The sequence below is a fragment of the Equus asinus genome, chromosome 7 (assembly GCF_041296235.1).
Source record: "Equus asinus isolate D_3611 breed Donkey chromosome 7, EquAss-T2T_v2, whole genome shotgun sequence".
NCBI classification, from domain to species: domain Eukaryota; kingdom Metazoa; phylum Chordata; class Mammalia; order Perissodactyla; family Equidae; genus Equus; species Equus asinus.
In genome coordinates, this window is record NC_091796.1 from 28,513,233 (window position 1) to 28,538,465 (window position 25,233).

General features: G+C 45.2%; 1 protein-coding gene across 2 annotated transcripts in view; it reads left to right on the forward strand.

Annotated features, from left to right (window-relative positions):
* Positions 1–25,233, forward strand: part of LOXHD1 (lipoxygenase homology PLAT domains 1) — a 169,710-nt gene that overhangs the window by 30,743 nt on the left and 113,734 nt on the right. For both annotated transcript variants that reach the window (XM_044774666.2, XM_014828921.3), the window contains exons 5-8: positions 4,623–4,721; positions 10,206–10,354; positions 18,501–18,624; positions 21,090–21,340. In XM_044774666.2, coding sequence (XP_044630601.2) covers positions 4,623–4,721; positions 10,206–10,354; positions 18,501–18,624; positions 21,090–21,340 — 623 coding nt within the window. The remainder of the gene's footprint in view (positions 1–4,622; positions 4,722–10,205; positions 10,355–18,500; positions 18,625–21,089; positions 21,341–25,233) is intronic.

Below are 25,233 nucleotides of genomic sequence, written 5' to 3' on the forward strand. Positions count from 1 at the left end.
CCAGAGGGAAACCAGCTCTAGGGAGGATTTTATAGCAGCTAAGATCCCAAATGGGTAAACCACAGGCCAGCTCTAGAGTAGGGGCTTGGGTGACAATTCCCAAGATGCATCACTAGGCCCTGCTTCTCCTGTGCTTGCTCAGGAAGGGCAATGAACGCCTTGCTTTCCCCTTCTCCACCTTGACCTTGCTCTGTCTTCCCATCTCTGCTCCTTGCTCCCTCCCAGCCAGGCAATGAGCTGAAGGCACAATGCCCAAGGTTGCAGAGCTGGTGCTGCCATCTATCCCCACCTTCAGGAACCCCCAGACAGCCCCTTCTCCACTGGACTTGGGGGAGCATCAGGCTAAGCCCAGTCACACAGCCTTGCGGGGGCAGGGAAAGCAGCACCAAATGTCAGCGTCCATAAATAAAGTTTTCTTGGAACACAGCCAGGCCCGTTTGTGTACACAGTGTTCACATTGAGTTGGGTATGGCTGCTTCGGTAACAGAGTGGCAGAGCTGAGTGGTTGCAACAGGGACCAAGTGGCCTGTAAGGCCTAGAATATTTATTATCTGGCACTTACAGAAAAGTGTTGCTGACCCTTGGCTTAGATCACAAAAGGCCATGAGGGATGCTGGAAAGAGCCCTGGACTCAGAGACAAGACACCTGGCTTTGAGCCGCTCTTGCATCTTTTAACAGCTGTGCGTCCTGGGGCAAGCCACCTTGCCCTCCGAGCCTCAGCTTCCTTTCTGTCAATGAGGATGTCAATAGTACCTGCCCCGCCTATATTATGTGGCCACTGTATGGATCAGATGACATCAAGGATGTGCAAGTTCCTTGTGAACTGCAAGACCTTTGTGAATGTTTAGTATTATTTGCCCAAGAAGGTGAGTCAGCCCTGGCTATTCTCTTTCAACCCTTTCCTCTCCTCATCTTCTCCTGACTGCCTTGTTCCCTGTGACCTCTGGGGCAGGCATTTGATTGACCCTTCACCTTCCCCTCTGGCTGAAAAACCCACTTGTGACCAGATGGCAAGTTTGCACTTATTGAAATTCTGATCACAGGAAACCAGGGTGGGGGTGGGGGGTCTCCTATGACCATCTCAGAGGAAGGCTTGATGCCCTGCGCTGACAGCTGGCCGACCGTGAGAGAACGAAGCCCTGCTCTTATTCAGCCTTGCTCTTCCATCAACATATGCATTTAATCACAGTTTAGGATTGGCACTGGGCCCTAGGCCTTGTTTGGAAAATGGCAAATCAGATAGTATGGGGTTCTGCTTGAAGTGGAAATGTGGAAGAAAGAAGGAGAAGAGTAGCATAGTAGGCCTCATTGTGCATCTATGGGGCCTTTTAAAGAGTGGTTTGTAAGGTATGTCCCCCCACCCCCCTGCAGCCCTTGGCCTTTCCTCTGTGTGATCAAAGGTCACCTGACACATGGGGATCCTGCTCTCCACCCAGCCAGCTGCATGGGGACCCAGGGCTCCATCTTGCCATAGAAAGTTCCACAGAGTCTAGAAGACAGTCCAGTCTTGTTCCAGAATTGACTTCTTCCCGCACTCTGTTCACTTGACTTCTTGATCCCTGGGCGTGGGTCCCTTGTCTGCCTCAACTGGAAAGGCCTGGAAGCTCTTTCCTACCCCAGCTCTGTCTGGTCCCTTGATCCCCTGCCCTTGGCTTGTCTCCCACATGGCCTCACTTCAGTCCCGAAGCTCTGCTTTCCCAGGACAGGGATGCTGTGTGTTCCCAAAGCCCTGCCTGCAGCTCCCGTTTCCCAGGCCTCAGGCGCACCGGCCTTGGGTACCTCCCTCATCTTCTGAGATGCTCCCCTGCTCTCCTGGCTTCCCTCCACACTCTGCAGGGCTGCCTTTCCTGGTCAAGTGTCGTGGGATTGCAGATTGAAAAGCATCCTTGGTGTTCTCACATTCCCTCACCTCTGGCATTTTCTCTGCAGCATCCCTGACAGATGGCTCTCCATCAATGTGCTTGGCACACAGTGAGTGCTTAGGTGTCTCTGGGGATGGGAAACTCACTTCCCCCAAGGGCGTCTCAGTCCTTTGTGGGACAGCCATAGCTACTAGAAACTATTTCTATTGGTGAGCTAAAATATTCCTCTTTATAATTCAACCCACTAACTCAAATTCTGCCTCCTGCCATGATTCGGAATGTCTGATACTCCTTCTACAAATGCTTCCCAGCTCCCCTCATCCTTTCTCCTGCCTCGCTGCGCCCAGTTCCCTCTGGAGTCCTCCTGCCCCTTCTGACTGACCCATGCTCAACAGTGGCCTTCAGAGCCTTTCCCAGTCCCCACCCCACCCTGGCACCACTGGTCAGGGGGCCTTGGGCATCTTGCCACCCTGCAGAGGAGTCTTGCCTCTGTGTGAAGGGAGCCCTGGACTGAATCTGAGAAAGGACTTGAACCAAAATGAATGGTTCTCAGAGGCCCTACCAGCCAGGGGAGGAAAGAACCAACTCCCCAGTGGAAGGCCTCTGCAACTTGGAAGATGATCAAGGGCACAATCAGCTGGATGTGACTGAGGCCTTCCTGGTCCTTTACAACCACACGACTCAGCATCTCGGGAAGGGGAACCTGGAAATCTGCCTTGTTAAGCTCTCCAGGTAGCCTGAACGTGGCCCGAGTTTCAAGCCACTGACCTGAGGGTTGCCTGGGTCTGTCCTCTTCTGAAGGCCCTGATTCTATCTCCCATCTCAGAGGGTCTTCATGGGGAAGCAAGAGGCAGTGGGGATCTGAGAACGATTGTCCTGTTGGAGCCTTCAGTTGGGGACAAGGATTGGAGGGTCTTCCCTCCCCTTTGATGGGTTTCACCGAGTGAAGATTGAGAAGAGAAAGAGAAGACGTTGCTCCCTCTTGGCTTAGGGTCCTCAGCAGGTCAAAGACCAGCCTTCAGGGCTGTAGGGGTGGCGTGTCCTGTGGGTCCACCGCAGTATTCTGCACTGTGGCATCTCTAGAGGGGCTGGCCCTGTACTGCTGGGCACGACTTGAGATGGGGAAGGGACACAACTGGGTTTTCTCCTCATCTCCCACCTGAGTCCTTTGCCCTGAGCAACTTCCCTGGGACTTTGAGCTTCAGGAAATCCGATTCAATTCACTTTTCGACATACTCAGTGAGACTCTAACCTGTGCCCAGTATTGCCCTGGGGGCTGTGGGGAGGCTACAGAAGAGAAGGAAGTCCTGCTCCCAGCCGTCTTTTAAGTTCTTGAGGAACTTAAAAGCCTCGCCTGCAAGAAACAGCAAACAGTACAAGGCAGTAATTGACGAAACTTGGAAAACATTGACACAGACAACAGACTTGGCCTCTCAGGTGGAACAAGAACTGAGGGCACAGACAGCTGCCGGTGTTGGGGCAAAGTGCAGGCCGGAGCCACGGAGGGCAGAAGAGAAAGAGCCCTGAGGGCTGGGACATCAGGGAAGTCTCTAGGGTGGAGGTAAGCGGAGGGTCTGAGACTCTTGCCTCAATTGAGACAGCTCTATCTTTTTCTTCCTGAGGAAGATTAGCCCTGAGCTAACATCTGCCGCCAATCCTCCTCTTTTCACTGAGGAAGATTGGCCCTGAGCTAACATCTGTGCCCATCTTCCTCTACTTTATATGTGGGATGCCTGGCACAGCATGGCTTAATAAGCAGTGCATAGGCCCATGCCCGGGTTCCGAACTGGCAAACCCTGGGCTGACAAAGCAGAATGTGCGAACTTAACTGCTACACCACTGGTCTGGTCCCCAAAAAGCTCTAATTTTTATCAGCTTCACATATTGGGCTTGAGACATCTGAAAACAGGATTCTGCTACACAAAAAATAGAAAACCATTGCAGGAAGGGAAAAGGAAGGGAAAGTTGCCTCAGTTCTTGAAATTGTCAGCACCGGAAGAAAATCTAGAGGGGTCTCTTTTCTGTACCACACTGCAACCCCTGCCCTTTGCCCTCCACCCTAAGGCAAGCTCCAGCTGGGGAGACCTGGGCAGGGGTCATGATGTTGTCAAGTTTCCATTGAGCCCCATCCCCTCTCAAGGCCATGGAGAAGTCTGAGGCATTTGGGGGTTATAGAGAATGGATTTCTGTTCAATAAATGGAGCAAAGGTATAGGAAGCAGATACAGGTCTTCAAATGAGGTAATCCCTAAGCATGCATTTGCTGGCTTCTGTTGGTGCCTCTAGCCTTTGCATTGGTGATGGCCTTGAAATTTACATATAAGTTTGATTTCATTTGCATAATCCACTATCTCCAGTAAATTTTTATACTGTGATGTAGTGTAGAGAACAGATAGGAGAAGGCAGAGTAGATGCAGGGGGCCAAGTTAGAGTCATCTCAATAGCCAAGGGACACACGCTGGTGAGTTGGTTGAGGGTGGCACCTTGGATTTGGGTTGACTGATGCAGCCCAAGGCAACACGTTAGTAGATGAAAACAGAAGTCCCTTCTTCCTCTGATTTTTGCTATGCATGCAGTTTAGCAAAGACCATTTGGGAACCAATATCAGGCGACTTGTTTCTTGCTTGGCTACTGACAGTAATGGGGACAACTCATGCATTGCTGGAGGGAAAGGGGATGGTGTGGTAGCTGCTTTGGGACCTCTCTTCTTCTCTCCTCAGGATCCCAAGGAGCTGAGGCTTTCTCTGTCCTCATTCGCAGGTAACAAGTATGAAGTCAAGGTGTACACTGGTGATGTCATTGGTGCAGGGACTGATGCCGACGTCTTCATCAATATCTTTGGAGAGTATGGAGACACAGGTAATGCAAGCCACGCCCAGAACTGCTTCTTCGGTGGGCTGTTTCCCACCCTCCTGGCAGAGGAAGGCAATTCCAGTCTCCTCTAGGTTCTGCTGTTCAGCATCTCTCTTCTTGCCATGTGGTTTGTCATGGCCTTCCCTGGGCAGCGAGGTGCCCATCTTATAAAATTTATGTGTGTGATGTGTTTTCAGAATAAAGTGTGCTTGGTTTGGGGGTTGAATTTAAATAGTCCTGCATCCTAGAACAGACTCAAGCTCCACATCTCCGGGGAACTCATTTTCACTCACTCTCTTTGTCTCCCTTAGCTCCACACCCATGTTGAATTATATTTGGGGATGCAGCTGGGCATGGCATGATTCAGTGCAGTGGCTTGGAGCAGACCAGAATGGGGCCAGGGGGTCGAAGCAGACTTGGCCTCTCAGGTGGAACAAGAACTGAGGGCACAGACAGCTGCCGGTGTTGGGGCAAAGTGCAGGCCGGCAGAACTGAGACAGGTGGTCCTCTCCGGCTTCTGCCAATTTAGTGGCATAGCATGGGAGTCAGAAAAGCTGCAGAGACATGTGAATTTTGCACACAATGCATTAAGTAATTAAAAATGCATTGTTGAGCTTATAAGAAAAATGTAATCTCCAGGTGCCAGAAATGAAGCGGGAACTCAAAGCCCAGGTGTTAGCTGTGCATTGACACTGGTTCTTGGGAGGAGGGAGCTTTCGCGTTCAACCATCTCCAGGATGGATTTTCATACCCATTTGGGGTCAGAAAATGAGATCTTGGCCCTGCATGAGGCAAGATACACAAAATTAGAACCACACATAAAGCCAGGAACCCTGAAGCTTCACAGGAACGTCTTCCATGAAAAAAGAGATTAGGACAAAACTGGCTCGTCAGTACAGTAAACTTATCTCCACAAGAGCTGTGATTAAAAAGACAAGTGCTGAGAAACTGGTACCTCAGGCCTGCACACAGGTGGGCCTGAGGTCTGACTTTGCACTAGAGTGCGATTTGGGAACCTCTCTCCCTCAGGGACGGGAAATTGGTTCCATGCAGTAATACCCTTTGGCGCTTGGCAGATACCTTAGCAAGACTGTGTGAGATTCCCACAGATACAGCACTGGAGATGAGTTTACTTTCCAAAACTACAAATCACTCGAGGACACATCCACCAAGACTAAACTCTAATAGACTCCACAAACAATAAGATTAAATCCTCCAGAATTTCCCATAAAAGAGAAATCTTAGAAAGGCTATAACTTAAGTATGTTTATACTGACCATAAATGTGAAAGAAACAATTCAATAAAGTAACAAGACACCTTGAAAAATACAGTAAACAGAAATGCAGGAAATGAAAATAGAGTTATTAAATATAAACACTTAATGGAGGGGTTAAACAGCACAATTAGAAACCACTGAATAGAAAATTAGTGAACTGTGAGATAAATATGAACAAAATATGCAGAGAAACAAAGGGTTGGAAAATATAAATGAGAGATCATGAGACCTGGAGGAGAGAATAAGTTCTGACAGGTGTTGAACAGGAGTTCCAGAAACAGAACATATAAAATAGGTGAGAGGCAATATTTGAAGGATAATGGCTGAAACTTTTTTCAGAATTGAACAAAGATATGAATCTTCAGATTAAAGTGACAAAATGAGTCATTGAACAGGATAAATAAAAACGGATCCACATTTACATACACTGTGGTAAAACCGAAGGCAAAGAGAAAGATCTTAAAAGTCATAAGTCAAGTATGCATATTAAAATTGTAAAGTTTACCACCAAAAAGTAGAAATGAATAACTTCTGAACCAGTAGAGGGAATAAAAGGGAATAAAAATTTAATCAACCAATAGAAGGCAGGAAATGAGGAAAGAGAAGCAAAGAAAAAGCATGGCTAACAGCCAAAGTAAGGTAAATGTCTAAATAACACAATAAATAGAAACAAACGAAACTTATCAATTAAAGGATAGTCTCATATTAAATGAAAAGAAATAAAATCCAGCTTAAAATATGATATGGAAAGGCTTAGAATAAATAAGATGGAATAAAGTATACCAGGAACATATCAAAAACAGGAGAGAAGCTGGTGTAGTTATATTAATATCTATGAAACTTCAAGGCAAAACACTTGATTAGAAATAAATATATTAGACAATGATAGAAGGGATAATTAACTTGGAAGATATAATAATTCTGAACTTGTATGAATTTAATATATTCCCAAAATATGTAGACCAAAAATTAACAAAATTCTTGGAGAAACTTGAAAAGTACCTAATCATATGGAAGATGTGAATACAACACTCTCAATAACTGATAAGTCGAACTGATAAAAATTTAGCATGTGCACAGAAGGTTTTAACTACACAGTTAATAAGCTTGATCTAGTGGAAGGACGTAGATTTCTGCATCAACTGATAGAGAATACACATTCTTTTCAAGAATATAATGACCACATGCTAAATCACAACACGTCTTAATAAACTTAAATAAATCATTAACATATAGACAACATTCTTTGAACTTATGCCAATAAAATTAGAAGGCACTTCAGCCTCTCACTCTATTTAGAAACAATCTTTAATTTTCAGAAAAAATAATGACCATGTATAAAATCCAGGAGAATTTACAAATTGTTAGAACCAATGAGAGAGAAAGTTTATAAAGGTGCTGGATACAGGATTAATAAACAAATATTGATAAAAACATCAAGCAAACATTTAATTTAAAAATATACAATTTATAATAGCATTTACAAGGTGCCTAAGAAAAACTAACAAAAGAGCTTTCTGGAAAAAATATAAATTTTTATTTAAGGATAGACAAGAATACCTAAATAAATGGAGAAATATATTATCCTCATGGATGAGAAAAGACTCAATTTCGTGAAGATCTTCAAATTTCCCAGGTTATTCTGTAAATGTAATGCAATTTCAGTCAAATTCCCAAGAGGCGATATCCCACAGCTCAAGCTGCCATTAAAATTCATGTCCATAATGGGCTAAGAATTGCCAAGACAACTTTGAATAATGAAAATAACATTGACAGTATTAATAATATGGGGAAATTTACCCTGCCAGGTATTAAGACATTGCAGATCTCTAAGAACTAAAACAGTGTGGTATGGATAGAAGGATAAACAAATAAACTAATAGAACAGAATAAAGAGTCTAGAAACACAGAGAGGTGGCATTATAAATCAGAGGGAAAAGGATGAAATATTCAATTACTGGTGTTTAAACAATTCTCTAACCATATGAGAAAGATAAAATTGCATCTTTTTACCTTTCACCATACACAAATCTAACTTCCGGGTGGACTAAAAGACTTCAGTGTGAAAGAGCAAAATTGTGGAATTTTTAGAAGAAACTTTAAGAGAGGGTCTTTTTAAAATCTCAATTTAGGGTGGAGTTTCTTGATGTATCCGCTAAAAGCACAAACAACAAAGGAAAATATCAATAAAGCCCATTAAAACAAGAAAAAAGTCTTTATGATAAGAGATATCATAGACAAAGGAAAGAATAGAAAAATAAAATATGTGAACAGAAAAATGACAGAAGAGCAAGGTGTAAATGGCCAATCTCTCAAAATCTATATACGAACAATATATATGTATGTTCGATCTCTCCAAATAATCGAGGGAACGCAAATTAAAACCACAATGAAATACCACTGTGCACACACTGAAACAAAATTTAAAAGCACATATGTTAATAATGATTGTGGGGAATGGGAACCCTCACGTACTGCTGATGGTAACTGATGTAGTACAACCATTTTGGAGGGCAATTTTGCAACACCTGATATGTTGAAGAGGCGCCCACCCCAGGACCCAGCAACACTGTAGGTGTCTATCCAGAGCAGTTCTTACAAATGTGCAGCAGAAGGTGGGTACAAAAGAGTCCATTTCAGTGCATTTACAATAGCAAAAAACTAGAAACAATCTAAAAGTCCGTCAGTAGAAGAATGCACACATAATAGTGTTTTCTTCATTCAATGACTGTTACACAGCAGTTGGACGAATGAACTGAAGTTATTAACATCAACAGATGATCTCAAAAGCGTAATATTAACTGAAAAAAAGTAAGTTGCACAAGGGTGTATGAGGATGATGATACCACGAGGATCACAGGAGCAATAGCAATAACCTCAGTTGCTAACATGGCATGTACCATGCTCCAGCGCCGCCCTGAGGGCCTCGAATGTATTAACCCAGTTAATCCTCACAGTGGAGGCCATGAGGCGATGCCATTTCCATCCCCATTGTACAGACGAAGAACTCAAGACAGAGAGATGTGCACTGTGACATTATTTATGTTTAATTCCAACACATGCAAAAATATTGTATTTTATTTATGGATACAGACGTGCAAACAAAAATTCAGGTACGATTCACACCAATGGAGGATGGTGTTTACTTAGGGGAGGGTGTGGGAGAAGGGGGATGGACCGTGAGACTTTAGACCTATCTGTTGTGTTTTATTTCCTTTAGAAAAGAGAAAGGTCTAAGTAAATTAGACAAAATCTTAACGTCTGCTATACCTCTTAAATCCGGGTGGCAGGTACATGGATGTCTTATATTATTTTCTATATTTTTGAATTGTGGCAATTTAAAATTTAAAGAATCAAATTTTAGAGAAGAAAGAAAACAGGATGGCTTAGCAAAAAGCTGGTGCTTCGGTGGGGTTGTGAGGGTTAATGTGACCTGTAGACCTGGAATGTGATAACGGAAACTTGCAAAGTAGAAAGAACAGATTAGAAGAGTCCTAATTATGTGCTTATCACCTGGGTGACTTTTGGCAAGTTCTTTAACTTCTCTAAGTCTCAGTTTACTCATCTGCAAGACAGAGTTAATAATACCTCCCTCTTGGATTGTGATGAGGAATAGTGAGGGGAAAAAAAAAACTACGTTAAGCAACTGGCTGTGTCTGATGATGGTTATCATTGCTGTTTTCCAGAAAAGGAGTCAGACTGAAGGAGGTCTGTCGGCTGATGTCAGGCTTCCAGCCATATATACCAACTACTATGGTTGGGCTCCTAGTTCAAGCAACTGGTAAAGAAAGACAGGGCCTCAGGTCTAGGGATGGGGGTGCAAATTGGTTTACTAGGATGTGGACTCCGGGCTAAGGCAGAAATCAGGAGCTCAGTTACGGGTCCCGGGCACAAGCCACACAGAAGGCAAGTCTCTGCCTTAACTGAAGGCTGGAGGGGTTAAGGGGCCCACAGATCTCAGGGTGAAGCTATCCTTGTTGACTTCTTGTTAAATTAATAAACTTTATTTTTTAGAGCATTTTTAGGTTCATAGCAAAATCGAGTGGACGTACAGAGACTGCCCAGGTACCACCTGTACCCACTGCCCACACCCAACCTCCCCAACTGGTTGAGTGTTGAGACCATTCTTCAGTGGGTGGACCGTTAAGGTCTGCCGTCGGTTCTCTCCTCGCCTGGTCTCCTTTGTGATTTTCTTGCGTGTATGTGCACACAGGGGAGCGTAGGCTGGAGAATGAAAAGAACAACTTTGAAAAGGGAGCTGAAGACAAGTTCATGCTGGATGCCCCCGATTTGGGGCAGCTGATGAAGATCAATGTTGGCCACAACAACAAGGGCAGTTCTGCAGGTTGGTTCCTGTCCAAGGTGGGTTCTGCTGCCCGTCTGTGGTCCCTGCGGTCTGGGAGGGGGAATTCTGGCTCTTTAGAGGCTTATATTTGAGCCCTAACTTCCCTCTCTAGGTCTATCTGCCTCCACTCTTCTACCTAAGGCTGCTGGCCGCCCATGCTGCCCGACTCATAGCCTCCAAGACTTTGCTCATGTCCTCGCCTTCCTAGAAAGCTGAGTTCTCTCGTTGGAACTATTCAGGGCCTGATCATCCTTCAGGGCTCTGCCTTGAAGCTTTCTCTGACTCTGGCTCACCAGAACCTCTCCCTCCCACGAATGCTGGTCACGCTGCCTGCTTCTAGCATTCTTTTTTTTTTTTTTTAAAGTATGCTTTTTGGTGAGGAAGATTGGCCCTGAACTAATATCTGTTGCCAATCTTCCCCCTCTTTTTTTCTCTCCCCAAAGCCTCAGCACATAGTTGTATATCCTAGTTGTGGGTCATTCTAGTTCTTCTGCGTGGGATGCCACAGCATGGCTTGATAAGCAGTGTGTAGGTCCACGCCCAGGATCTGAATCGGTGAACCCCGGGCCACTGAAACAGAGTGCACAAACTTAACCTCTCGGCCACAGGGCCGGCCCCGTCTAGCATTCATTTAACCCTAATCATAAGCTTTCCTGTGACTTATCTTGGGCTGTTGCTTTGTTCCTCAAATTTCTGATCTTGGGTCCCTCATAGTTTCACAACCCAGGACAAAGTTAAGAATCGAGAAGAAAGCAAAAAGGCTTGTGAAAAGCTAAAACATATCTGGTTCAAAGTTTGTGAGGAAAGCTCATGGTCCTGGCTCTGTCTTGCCCTGCCCTGATTTCGAAGGAAAACCCTCAGGTTCTCACTCAGAGTCTAGTGCTCACTTACAATCCCTTCTAGCAAACTTGCCGCCTGCAGTTTTAAACCCAAAGCAGAAAATTAGAGGGGAAAGAGACATTGTAATAGGTAGAATTATTGAGCACTGTAATGGGGAGTCAGAGAAGATGCAAAAAGCCAAAAAAATATTAACAATTCCCAGAAGTCTTAGGTCACTTAGAAAATGGGCTACCAGCCCTTTGCACGTATATCCCTTAGTTGTGAGGCTATCAGTATATATCAGCGCATCACAGAATGACAGGAAAATGTTAACATGTAATATATTTTTGAAAAATATTTTGAAAAAGTCTTATTGCTTAAAACAGAAATCCTTCAGATTTATAATAATTTGACTATAGGGAATGAGGCTGTCTGATAGCTGAGGTTTTGTTATTGCTTAACTTCACTCACCTTCTTGCATCAGCCAGGAATGTATTTGGCTGCAAGTGTCAGAGAATTGAAAGTGCCATTTTAAAGAATTAGGAGCTTATTTTTCTCATCTCACATGAAGTCTAGATATGGTCAGCACAGGGCTGGTGCAGCTGCTTTCTGGGATACCTGCTCTCTTGCTGTGTCCCCATCCTCAGCACTGCGGCTTTCATCCTCCAACTTATTGCCTCATGATCACAGGATGGCTGCCAAACCTCTAGGCATCTTATCTATGTTCCAGGCAGGAAGAAAACAGAAGACCAAAGGGGAAAAATGCTTTTTCTTCTGGCAAGCCTTGCCTTATTTTGAGAGAAACAAAGTCCTCCTTGGAACTTCTGCCTACCTTTCATTGGCCAGAAAGGTGTCATGTGGCCACCCTAGCTGCAGTGGAAACTGGGACATCAAGTGGCTAGCTTTCCAGTCTTTATAGAAGAAGTAGGCTAAGAAGAAGGTGATTGGGAAAGGGTGTTGAGTGAGCATCCTAGAGTGTCTGCCATGCTTCTCTCCATAACTAGCCTGAAAGTTCCTTGGGGGCACCTCTCCAGCTCTTGGCATGGGATGGAGCACTGAACCAGTGGCGTAAGCAATGGCCGAGTTTCTTTTGGATAGGAAGGGGCTCACCTGGTCCTCAGAGCAGCCAGCCTGGTGCTGCGCAGGGTTCCAGGAGGCTACGTGGAACTGCTGCTTGGATTGGAGAAGAAGTGGTCCAGGAGTCCAGAGCACAAGTAGCCAACACCAGGCAGAGGTGTGTCTTCAGGGCAGGGGAGGCAGGTGTGTTCTAAGACCTCAGCAAGGGTGTGGCATGGAGCAGGTACCTCGAAGCCCAGCTCCTTCATGCTGGGAAGGAAGGCAGTCTGAGTGGAAACACAAGATTCAGTGGAAGGAGCTGCGAAGTGCACCCGAGGGCCTGGGTGCGGCCTTGACGTGGTGGTGATGGCAGCTGCCCCCATGAGGTCAGGTTCCTTCTTGATTACACAGCCCACTCCCCCGCTGTGCTCTCAGATGCTTCACGAAGGAGGCAGGTTCCCACGTCAGAACAGACCCTTTTGTCATCTTCATGATCAAAGGAAAGGACAGCTTGGTAAGGCGTGAAATCTACGGGTGAGAACATTATTTTTCCTTTCAAATGTTGTAAATCTTGTTCCCTTGCCTTCTGAAATTTGATATTGAGGCCAAGCAGACCCTTGCTTCTGTCTGGACAACCTGTTTGGTGTTTTATTTTTTTTCCAACCAGGATGCTTGCAGGATTTTTTTCTTTATAATTCAAAAGTCTTGCCAGACCATGTCTAGGAGGAGGGGTCCTCTGTTAGTTCGTTCAGCTCCCCTTCCCCACCTCCCCTCCCTCCCTGCTTCCTTTCCTCCCTCCTTCCTTCCTTCCTTGTTCTCTTCTTCTTATTGTTTGTTTTTCAGACAATATTTTAAACCAAAGCCCAAGCAGGCTACTTTCAATGGGAGACTGGTTATTCTCTTTGGGGCCTGTGCTGTGTGTAGTGGAGGAATTCAGGGCCTGGTGTGCGCCTGTCTCACCCAGCACCAAAGTGGTGTCCCTCTCGAAGGTTCACTGGCTTCTGGAAAACTCCTAACCGCTTATTCTTTTAACTTAAGCCAAACCAAGACCCTCCCAGGGGGTAAGACATAAAGATAACTCAAGCGTTTTATAGGTCGGTGCGCCTGGGTATGCTAGGTATTTTCCTGAGGGAAGCATTGTGATGAGAAAGGAGGAATGCAGGTTTTAGGCACTAGGCGGGGTGGGTGCCAGCTGGAAACCAGAGGCTGGGAGAAGCCAGAGCGACCGACCTCTTGCACTTTCCGACTGTCCCACAGACAGCCAGCCCCGACCTCCTGCCTCCCCCACAGCAGCCTCCATCCGTCCCCGCTCCATTCACACTGACTGATCTGCTTGCCCTCAGCTCCCCAGAGACACCCGTTAAAGGGGCTGTTAAACTGACTGCGTTTCCATATTTGATGCCTGCACAGTGAGTGCTCCATTCTCCAAGCTGCCAGCCTGGGTTGCCGTGGCCTTCACAGGACAATCACTCCTTCGGCATTTACGTGTAAGGGCTCACTGGGATAAATCTAAAAGCCAATATACTTAGCCCATTCATGGGTGGTCTCGCTCCTCTTCTGCCTGGTTAACTGACCATGTGTGTTTCTCAGCCCAGGCTGATGGGCCTCAGGGTGACCACGCCTCTTCCTCTGCTCTTCGCCCTCTCCCAGGGGCTGGCATCCTCCCCTCCCAGGCTTTGCACACGGCTTGGGTCCCCGTGTCTCATTAGTCCAACAATTGTGATTGACTCCAATCGTTGGCTCAGTTCAACAACCACTTCAAAAGAGCAGCAGTCACAAGATGGAACATTGTGCTGCCAGTGGGCCTCGTCCTTGTCCATCTGCTTCAGTAAAGAGACTTTCCCCAAATCCCATAGCTCTTCAGCGGCAGGACTGGTACCTACCCCTGGTCCTCTGGATGCCCAGTCTGGATTCTCTCCACCATGCAACACGTTAGAAAGTCCAGAATTGTGCGTATTGCCTGCTGTGTGTTGTAGGGGGGATGTGATCCACCTGCACCACTGGCTCTGAAAGGAAGGGGAGACAGAGGCTCCTGGAGGGGATTTCAGGAACCTCAAGAAGCCAATGGGCCCTCACGTCACCAATTAAGACTCAACATTGAACAAACGTTTACCAAGTAACTCTGACATCCTCTGCACCACCACTGCAGCTATCATGATAAGCTATTACAATATTCTGCATCTACAAGAGATAATTCAAGTCCCTAAATAGTTATGTTTACTGTAACCTTATATTCCGAAATTTCAGGGGAAGTCCAGCTTTCAGTGAAATCGTTCTGTCTTCAGGGTTTCACAAGTAGCGTAGTGTTGATCAGAGCAAATTTCCCAGTTTGAAGACCAGGAAACAGAATTACCACAACTTCAATGCAAAGCAGGATGAGATAAGAACCTTGCTGAAGTAGAAACAAATGTTGTGGGGGTGAGCGGTGTCTGACTCGGCATCAGAGGAGGCTTCGGGGAGGGTCCGGGGAGCTGGGCCCAGAAGGAGGCAGGGTTTTGCCAAGAGGCGCAGAGAGGAGGACTCCTTTGGGCAGAGGGCGTGGTGGATGAGGAGGAGCTGGACGGTGGAACCGGCATATGGAATAGATCTGGGCTGGGGCACAAGGCTCAGAGAACTGAGCACAGGGAAATAAGGGAGGTGGGTTAGGACAGGACCACACAGCCCCTGATCATAATAAGCCATCAAAGGTCTTTACTGGATGAGGTAGCCTGCGGTGGAAAGGAGGGAGTGGGTATATGGGTCTCAGAGGAGAGGAAGAAAGTTTAGGGGAAAGAGCTAGAGTATTAGGGTGTCACCATTTGAATGCTGTCATTTACAGTTATTTATGTTTATGGTATGTTCATATTATGTAACTTCGACTCCAGGATGACGAGTGAGACACGAAGCATGTGGGGCGGGCAACCTCGTGACAGGGAGGAGAAGATCCCGCCTTCCTTTGCTGGGCCTCAGTTTCCCCCACAGTTCGTTCCCTCGCTCTTCCACGAGACCAGGTTTTTCCTGCTAACTCCTTGATGCCAAGATTTATTTCAGAACAGGTTCATAAGCTCCAGAAGTCCTCCTCTTTTTTTCTCCTGTGTCCAAACTTTCCTATCCCTTGCCCTATGGTCTTAGAACTCTAAGAGGTAACTGCAATTCACTAATGGTTCTTGGGATGTGGAGATGGTTGATTGTGGGTCAAGGGCAACCTTGATGGATAACGTAGCTGCATTTTTGAAGGGAAGAGTGAAAACAGGGACATGTACATTCCTTTCTTGCCCTCAGGGCTGGTACATAGAGGGTACCTTCTGTGGATCACTTGGGCTGTCTGCATCTCAGGCACTCAGCACGTGGATGGGAGCGAGCAGATCCTTCAGTTTCCCCAAACTGCCCCGTGTGTGTGGGGTTCATTTCTTCTGCACAGAATGGGCCTCTGCCCCGATCAGGTTATGGAAAATTGGTGGAAGTTATTCCAATATCAAGGAGGGAGAGCTGCTATGAATCATAGTTGACACTCCACATCTATCTAAAACCTATTGACTCCAAGACCAACTTCATGTGTTCACGTGGATGTGTCTGCCCTGTTGGGGAGGAAAGGAAGGCCGGAGGCCCCCGACCGTTTGGGTGTGCCCCTGAACCACCTGCAAAGAACAAGGAAGAAATGAGCCCTGCTTGGCAGCTTCATCTTTTCCCTCCTCCTCTTTGGGCTGGTTTATCCTTCCTGGCTTTTTGCAAGGAGCAGTCCAGCCCGTGGCTCTGCTGTGTTTCTGTTGCTGCAGGATCTAGTGGGCTCCACCGTGGACAGGCCCCTTCTCCGGCTGCGATCGCACCTCCCAGGGGCTCAGGACCCCTGGTTTCCCTCTTGCCTCTCAGAAGCCAGCCCTGCCTGTGGGCTTGTCTGCAGGTGGAGAATATTCCTCCAGGCGATAATGGCTCTTGTTTTTGATGAGGTCATTGCTTCTGTCTGTCTGTCTCACACACACACACACTCCAGGCGTGTGCTTCTCTCATTCGTGGAGAAGGGTGCTTCCATCTCTCCAGTCTTATTTTACAACTGTTTCTGCCATAACAACAGCATCTGTGAAACAGCGGTCTGGAGGAAACACCACCATTTCATTCTGTCAGCAAAAACCGTTCCTGAGACGTCTTGAATTCTTAAAAGGAACTCCATGAAAACGCAGAGGTGTCTGGGCAACTGTGAACAGAAGTGGGAAAGCTGCTTGCTCCTCCCTCGGAAGGGCCCTTGGGAATGCTCCTGTAAGCAACAGGGGTCCCCGGTCAGCCAGAACCCATATCAGCAGAGGCAGGATGCCTTTGGGAGAGACCTCTGCCCACTCCTCCCTGTAAGGTCCTTCTACACTGGAGAGCTTGAGTCGGCTCCCTCCCTACCTCCCTCCGCCTCACTGCTCCATCCCCCTGCACACATCACCATTTGCTCCTAGATGTGTTCCCGAATGTTCTCCCCTCGGGGAGCCAGCTTCCTTCAGCCTCATCTCCCGGACCTTCAGAAGGAAGGAATATCATAAATAATTGTTTCCATATTTCAATATACATCTGGAAAATTTCTAGAATTGTTCATGGACTTTTATACTCTCTGCACTGGTATTTGAGCTTTGATGTTCTCTCTCGGCCTTTCTTTGTTTTTTGGTATTTCGGAAAGTCTAAGTTTTAGAGTCTTGGTTGTTATTTGCATATTCACTCAAATATTGTCTCTTTCCCTTGTGGTTTAGCTGTGCAAGCTAGTTTTGTCCCATAGAGGTTATTTAACGGTACACATTCTGTTGTTCAGATTAGATAAACTTCTCAAGTCAGGAATTTCCGTCAGATCCCAGGTCAGCGGAAGGCCCTTTATCGATGACATCGCTATGAGCTGTGGGTGGTTCTCTTGCTCTTGAAACCACGGCTGGCACACTTGTCTGTGAACATTTAAAGACAGAGATGGTAAATCTGTTTATTTAGGTTTATTATTAGACTTGACACTTATCTGATAAACGAAGTCCTGTTTTTCTTCACCTTGTTTTCCCAACTCTGTGAGAGTCAGAGTAAGGGCGGTTAGGAGGCGGGCTGAAGCCTGGCTCAGATCCTTGTCAGGGATTCCCCAATCTCGCCTCAACCCTAGGAGATGAAAGCCACAGAGAAGTGTGCAGATAGATGAGTTGGGAGAGGCTGGACTTCCATGGCAGAACACCCTCTGGGCAGTACCACAGTGGTCTCCAGGCACTCAGCTTTGAAAGTACAGACACTCAATCAAATCAGCAGGTCCTGAAGGGTGACTCATACTAACCAAACTCACAGGGGACTGATTTATAAACCAGAACCTCAATGCTGATTTATCTGGGGAGAGAAGCCTAGTGGGACGGCTGGTTCTGGTTACTGGCTCCTCCCTGGTGGGTCATGTCCTTCAGGAGGACAGCTCTTAGCTCAGAAGTTTCCTTTATGAAAACTGGATTAGAACAAGGTGCACTGACTTCCAGCAGCCGAGTGTATGCTCTGTTTCCACACTGCAAATACTTTGATCTTAGGAAGTGAGCCTTCATTGAAAATCAGAGCCCGTCTCCATCAGTCTTAGGACCTGGGCAGATATTTTTACTTGCCAACTCACTCTGCCTGTCACCAGATGCTTCTGCCTGCACAATGCTGTGACTGGAGGACACGTTCTGGTTATTGACAATTCCTCTGATCTTAGACTGAGTTTTCCGTTGGGTCTTTCTGGGACATTTTGGGAGGGCCCCTTAGTTCCTTAGTAAGATCTAGAAGGCACAATCCTCTCAACCTCGCCAGCCTAGCTCACATGTGAGTCCCCGAGTAAGGCTTCAGAGATGGCCAGTTCCACCAGCCTCCCTGTCAGGGGCTGACATTTTCTGAGCTGGTCACCAATCCTGGGATCTGTGTGTCTGACTTGGGGCTGGCAGTTCCCCTAGAGTGAACTTCTCACCTACAAGGTCAGAATCCCAACCTTCAGCAGGCGAAGAAGGTGATGATCTTGTTGCTTCCCCTTCTCGTCCCCCAGTCTCACGGGACACATCCTACAAGTTTCTTGCATTCAATTTCTTAAAATGATCTTCAGCAAAGGAGGGAACGGTGGGTCAGTAATTCAAGTAGGAGGTAATTACCAGTCATTCCTGTGTGACTCTTAATGCTTTGCATGGTTTTCCTGGCAACAGGTGTGTCCCTGTGATAAACTTTCCTTGGGCCACTAAAAAGATGAGATTGTATTCTCAGAGTACACTCAAGGGATGGAGGAATTGAGTTCAATCACCAGGTGTGTCCTCAATGACACTTAACGCTCCCTCCCTCTCTTCTCCTTCCCAGATTGTCATTGAAGATATTGGGAACAAAAGAAAATATGACTTCCCTCTTAACCGCTGGCTGGCCTTGGATGAAGATGATGGCAAAATCCAAAGGGACATCTTAGTGGGTGGAGCTGAGACCACAGGTAGAACTGAAGACAGGGAACGCCCAGCTGCCTAATATTTCATTTTCTGTCTGAGGCTCAGTGTCCTCCTCTGCGGGCCTGGAGGCCTGCAATCAAGCAGAAACCAGCCGTGTCTTCAAATGACATTCTTCCTGCTCCTGAAAGTGTTCTGTTCCTCTGGGCTGGCATCTGGGGCTCTGCTGATGCCAGAGGAGATGAAGAGATGCCCCTGAGCAGACTCGAACTGCCCAGGGCAAAAGAACTTGTCCACAGGATGAAGTCAGAATGTGAAGTCCTGATACGTGTGGACATTTATGAGGATGTTGATTCACTCTAAGCTCCTCCTCCTATTGAGTGCTTACTGTATGCCAGGCTCTCTGCTAGGTGCCTGAACTATTCCATCTCTTTTAATCCTCACATGACCCTATAATATAGGAAGTGTTATTGTTCCCATTTCACAGATGGGGAACCTGAGTCACATAGAAGTTAAGAGATCTGTCCAATGTCACACAGATGGTAAGTGACAGATCCAGGATTTTGTCTGCCCCCTAAATCTCTACCTCGCGTGAATTCCACAGGGATCCTGCAGCTCCCAGCTTGGGAAGTTCATGGATGTTCCAGAAAGTCGATGTTGGTGAATGTGCACATCTGAGAATGTGCTCTAGAGCAGAACCTCCTGACACACCACTGCATGGAGAATAAGTCCAAGTGCTGGGCATAACAAACAAATTGCTCCACAATTTGGCTCCAGTTTACCTTATCAGCAGAATCTTTCAACACCTTCTCCTACTACTTCCACACACCCTCCGCCTCGTCTGCACACCGTTCACTCTTCCCTCTACCGCCCCCCCCACAGGTCTTCTACTGTGCTCCCACCTCCCCTCACCCTCCCACTCTCCCCCACCCCATCCACATGCCTTCCTCTCTCCTCTCCCTTAGTTGCTTGCCTTTCTCTTTCTCTCCCTTCATCTTTGAAGCATGCTTTCTCCTCAGCCTCTAATGCCATTTCTCTTTGTGTTTCTCAAATTCCTGCTTCCAGTCACCGACTCTGAACTCTCCCCTAGCTGCTCTAGGCAGGGCAATTCCTCCCTCTCCTCCAGACGTTTTGGGCAGACTTTGATTGCTACTGTTTAGCACACCAAATGCTCCTCTGCTCCAGCAATTTCAGCCTCGACACTGTGGCACCTTGAGCTGGTCTGACCATAATTGGGTGTGTCACAAGTCATTTGTAACAAGAGTTTGTGAAGTATTTACTTAAAAACAAATACTAGAATGGATTTAACATAACCCCTTTAACCATGTGTATATTACTTGCCTCTTAGAGGTGGAGGGAGAGGAGAAATGGTCGTTAGAGGTTGGGAATTGCTGGTAACTGAGGCCTCGGGAGAATGTCTTGTGTGAGAACACCGTCTGTCCACGTGTTTTGGAGAAATAAAGCTGGAGAGCCACTCTTTTAGGGCAGCGGCCGTTCCGTTTTATCTCCATGTTATCCCTGAGGCCTGGCATACAGCATGCACTCAATAAATGTTTGTTGAACAGAGGAAGGCGTAAATATGTGAATGGGTAATGCATTCATGTAGTTGCCTGTGCTAGCTCCCAAAGGAGGTTGGGACTTTTATTTCTCGGAGGTCACGGCATGAGAGTGGGGTTTGGGATGGGGTGAGGGGTAGGAGGGGGTAATTAGCAAGGACTAAAGCGCCATTGCTTCAGACTTCGGGGCAGAATGAAAGAATGAGGCCAGACCTTAGCCGAGCTTCCTGTCCAGATGCTTGTCATTGGTGTTTTCTCTGACTCTGTCCCATCTCGGAGTTTAATCTTCCCTCGCTGGCTCTTCCCAGAGCTCCATATTGCCTCCGACTGACCAGAACCCCAAATGGCCCAACCCACAATGCTCTCTCCTTGCCTCCATCTTGCCTCACCCCACCACGTCAGGCGGTGAAGGAGGACATTAGCACTCTCTATTAAAAGTTATGCTTTAACTTATGAGCAAAAGAGCAAGCTCGATGAATCAGTTAGCCCTGAATATAAATCTCCTCTAGACAGGGCTATTCCTCTCTTATGTAAATTTTATACATAACATTAATGGAGTTGACTATTATAATTAAATTAGACATAAGAGAATTCATCCGGCAGCTATTAATAATATACCCCTGGTAATTAGCTTTAATAATAAGCACTATTCTTAGCCAACCCAAGTTCCTCCTTCTCTTTGTTGGTTTTCTGTAACCAGGGCTGGCAGCTTCCTGTGATAATACCTGCGGTTTTTTCCTAAACTCGGATCCATTGACACACAAACTGTGAAAAAGATCAAGCGAAGCCGAGAGGGGCACTGGATGTGATCTTGAGGAGGAGAACTTGGGGGAATGAGGATGGATGGAAGAGGGAGGGAGGGCCTCGGGCAGTGGTAGCCAGGCAGGGAGAAAGTGGGGAGGCGATGTAGTCAGCTGGCACTGATCCCTCTTCCGCCCCGGTTGTTTCCACACCAGCTATCTCATACATTGTCACCGTCTTCACTGGGGATGTCCGTGGGGCTGGAACCAAATCCAAGATCTACTTGGTCATGTACGGGGCCAGAGGGAACAAGAACAGTGGGAAAATCTTCCTGGAGGGCGGCGTGTTTGACTGTGGCCGCACAGACATCTTCCACATCGAGCTGGCTGTCCTCCTCAGCCCCCTGAGTCGGGTCTCCATCGGACACGGCAACGCGGGCGTCAACAGAGGCTGGTACTGTGAGAAGGTAAGGGACGGCCCTGGAGGACCCTTCCCTGATTCAACCCCTCTCTTCCTTAATTCATAAATACAAATGCCAATCTGAATCCTACTTCCTACTTCCTTTGGACCAGTTGCAAGCACATGGGCAATGCCTTTCCTTGGGCATTTTGGATGGTGTCATGCCCATCCATCTCGTCTGGCTGATGGTCAGGAGTGAGGACTGTTCTGTAAATGCATCCAAGGGACAACTGCAGGGTAGATTACCTGGAGGGGCTCAGGTGGTGGTTATGGATGATCCTGATTCCTGGTATGGTGTTTCACCTCAGCCTATAAATCTCTCAATCAACAAGTACTTTTAAATATACGTTTATATTGTGGAATACTTATGTGTTAAAGAATATACATAATAAAAGTAAGATATAAAGAATCATAAAAAACAAGTGTCAATTTTGTTTGCCACCCAACTTAAGAAATAGAACATTTCCAATGCTTTTGAAACTCCTGTGTCCTTCCTCAATCATATAATCCTCTCTCTCCTAAAGAGCATACCCTATTAGGAATTTAATCTATGTGTATATTGTTTGTAACTAGCACTTTTCACTCACCATTAAGCTTTAGAATTTCATCTGAATTGATAACCGACGCTGTAGTTCATCCATTTCCAATCCATTCCATTGCATGAATTGATTACAATTGATTTGCCCATTCTTCTATTGATGGACATTTGGGGATCGTTTCTTGATTTTTGCTATTCTAAACAATGCTGTGTGAAATTCTGGTACGTATATCATCGTACAAATTTGCAGGAGCTTCTCAGGCTGGACGTTCTGGGTCACAAGGTAAGTGAATCTTCAGACTTACAGGATAATTGTATTTCCAAAGTATTCTGGATCATTTTCCAAAGTAGTTGCATCATTTTACTCTCCTATCAGCCATGTGTAAGAGACATTTTGTTCCATACATCCTTGTCAACACTTGATATTGTCTGAATTTTTCATTTTCACCACTTTAGATGTTGTAAAATGATGTTACTGTGGTTTTAATTTTTATTTTTAGGAGTTGTTTGTTAAATCTGGATATTAATCTTTTTGGGGGGGGGATTAGTCCTGAGCTAACTACTGCCGATCCTCCTCTTTTTGCTGAGGAAGACTAGCCCTGAGCTAACATCCATGCCCATCTTCCTCTACTTTATACGTGGGATGACTACCACAGCATGGCTTTTTGCCAAGTGGTGCCATGTCCGCACACGGGATCCCAACCAGCGAACCCCGGGTCACCGAAAGCAGGACATTGGAACTTAACCACTGTGCCACTGGGCTGGCCCGTGGATATTAATCTTTCGTTGATAGTATTTGTTCAAATATCTTCTCATAGTTCGTTTACAATGTTCTTTGAGGAAGAGAAGATTTAACTTAAAAGTAATCTATTTCATCAATCTTTTCCTTTATGGTTAATGGGTTTTGTGTTGGTGAAGGAAATCTTATCTATCCTAAAGCTATAAAGACGCTCTCCTATATCTTCTCCTAAAAAGTGTAAAGTTTGGTATTCCCATTTACATATTTACATCTTTAATCTACCAGGAGTTGATTTTTGTGTGAGGTAGGGATCCAGCTTTATTATTTTCCGTATAAATAGCCAAATGTCCCAGCAACATTCATAAAAGGACTTTTAAAAGTTGAGTAAAGTTAAGAATCACCTGGAATTCTTTTAAAAAATACATTCCTGGGGGCTGGTTAAGTTCACACGCTCCACTGCAGGCAGCCCAGTGTTTCGTTGGTTCGAATCCTGGGCGCGGACATGGCACTGCTCATCAAACCACGCTGAGGTGGCGTCCCACATGCCACAACTAGAAGGACCCACAACTAAGAACATACAACTATGTACCAGGGGGCTTTGGGGAGAAAGGAAAAAAATAAAATCTAAAAAAAAAAAAAAAACCATTCCTGGGCTCCAACCCAAACCTACTGAATCAGAATTTCCTGGAAATCTGGATATTTAACAAGTGCGTTAGATAATTCTTATCATTAAGGAAGTCTGAGAAGTACTGATTTACTAATAGTAGTTCTTTCTCCGCTGTTCTGAAAAGGCAACTCTGTCATATGTCAGATTCGTGAAATGTATGATTTTGCCTCTGAGATTTCTAGTCTGTTCTGTTTGTTGATTTAACTTATCCCTGCACTAAAGCAATACTCACTATCTTCATTTTATATCCTTATGCTGTCTCTTGGCCTCTGCTAGGGAAAATTTGCCTACCTTATTCTTCTTCCTCAAGAATGGGTTAACTATTTATGACCCTTTACCCTTTCATAGAAATTTTAGAATTTTCTTGCCAAGTTCCGTGAACAACTGTGTCAAGCAGAATTCAATTGAAGCTGTAGATCTATTTGGAGGAACTGACATCCTTATTATACTGACTTTTCCTATCTATGAACATGGTCTACCTCTTAACATTTAGGCCCTGTTTAATGTTTTTTAATACAGCTTTATATTTTTCTCAATAAAGATCTTGTCTGTCTTTGTTAGATATGTTTATAAAGACCTTACAATTTTTGCTGCTGTTATAAATTATATCTCTTTACAATTATATTTTAAACTCTGTAGCTGATGTGGAAGGAGAAGGACTTTTTGTACATTGAGTTTGTATACAGCCATCTTGCTAAACTCTGTAATTAATTCTCATAATCTGTCTATAGGTTTTGAGGGGACTTTCTCTGAAGGTAGTCATATGGTCTGTGAATAATGACAGTTTGGTTTCTTTCTTTCCAAACCTTATCTTTAAAATTTTTTTTTTCTTATTTGACCACCTGCACAGTGCAAGACTAGATAGAAGGGTAATAGTGGACATCTTTGTTTTGTTTTTCATTTTAAAAGAACTGCTTCTAATGTTTTATTTAGTTAATTATGTTTGCTGAGAGTTTTTGATAGACTGTCTTAGATTAGATTAAGGAAATCCTCTTCTATTTCTGTATTGTTAAGAGTTCTTATTACGATTTGGCGTCAAATTTTATCTAATGCTTCTTCTGCACTTGGTAAGATAGTCATATGACTTTTCTTTTTGATTTATTAAGTTGGTAAATTATATGACTGCATTTTCCAATAGCAAAGCAATCCTGAATTTCTGTAAACCAAACTTGGTCATAATGGATTTTAATTTTACATGTTTCTGGAATTTGTTTGTCAACATTTTATCTAGAATTTTGTATCTATGTCCATGAGAGGGATTGGCCTTTAGTTTGCCTTTCTCATATAGTCCTTGACAGGTTTGATCCTAGAATGAAGTGAGGAGTATTCCTTCTCCTCAAAGAGGGTATATACGGTTACAGCGATCTGGTCGCCAAATGCTTGGATGCAGGCTTCTGAAAAATTGTGTGGGATTGTGTGTGTGTGTGTATGCATGTACGTAATCAGAAATTACTTACTGATTACAAAAAGTTTTTGTTTTTGTTTTGCTGGTTAGAGACTTTTTCAGGCTTTCTATTTCTTCTGGAATCTATTTTAATGAGCTATATTTTTTCCTGGAATTTCTGTATTTGTAGATTTTAAAATGTATTGGCATAAAGTCGTATACTTTTAACCTCTACTTATCCTTTTAACCTTTACTGCATCTGTAATTATGATCCCCTTTTCATTCCTAGCGTCATTTATTCATGCCTTCTTGCTTTTTAAAATATCATTCTCACAGTTTATTTAGCCCTTATAAATAACCAACGTTTGACTTTGTTTATACTCTATTGTATCTCCTTTTTTTGTTTTATTTATATCTGGTCCCCCAATGCTTAGATGCAGTCTCCTGAAAAATTGTGTGTGTGTGTGTGTGTGTGTGTGTGTATCAGAAATTAATTACTGATTTAAAAAAAAGTTTTTGTTTTTCTGGTTATAGAGTTATTCAGGCTTTCTATTTCTTTTTGAATCTATGTT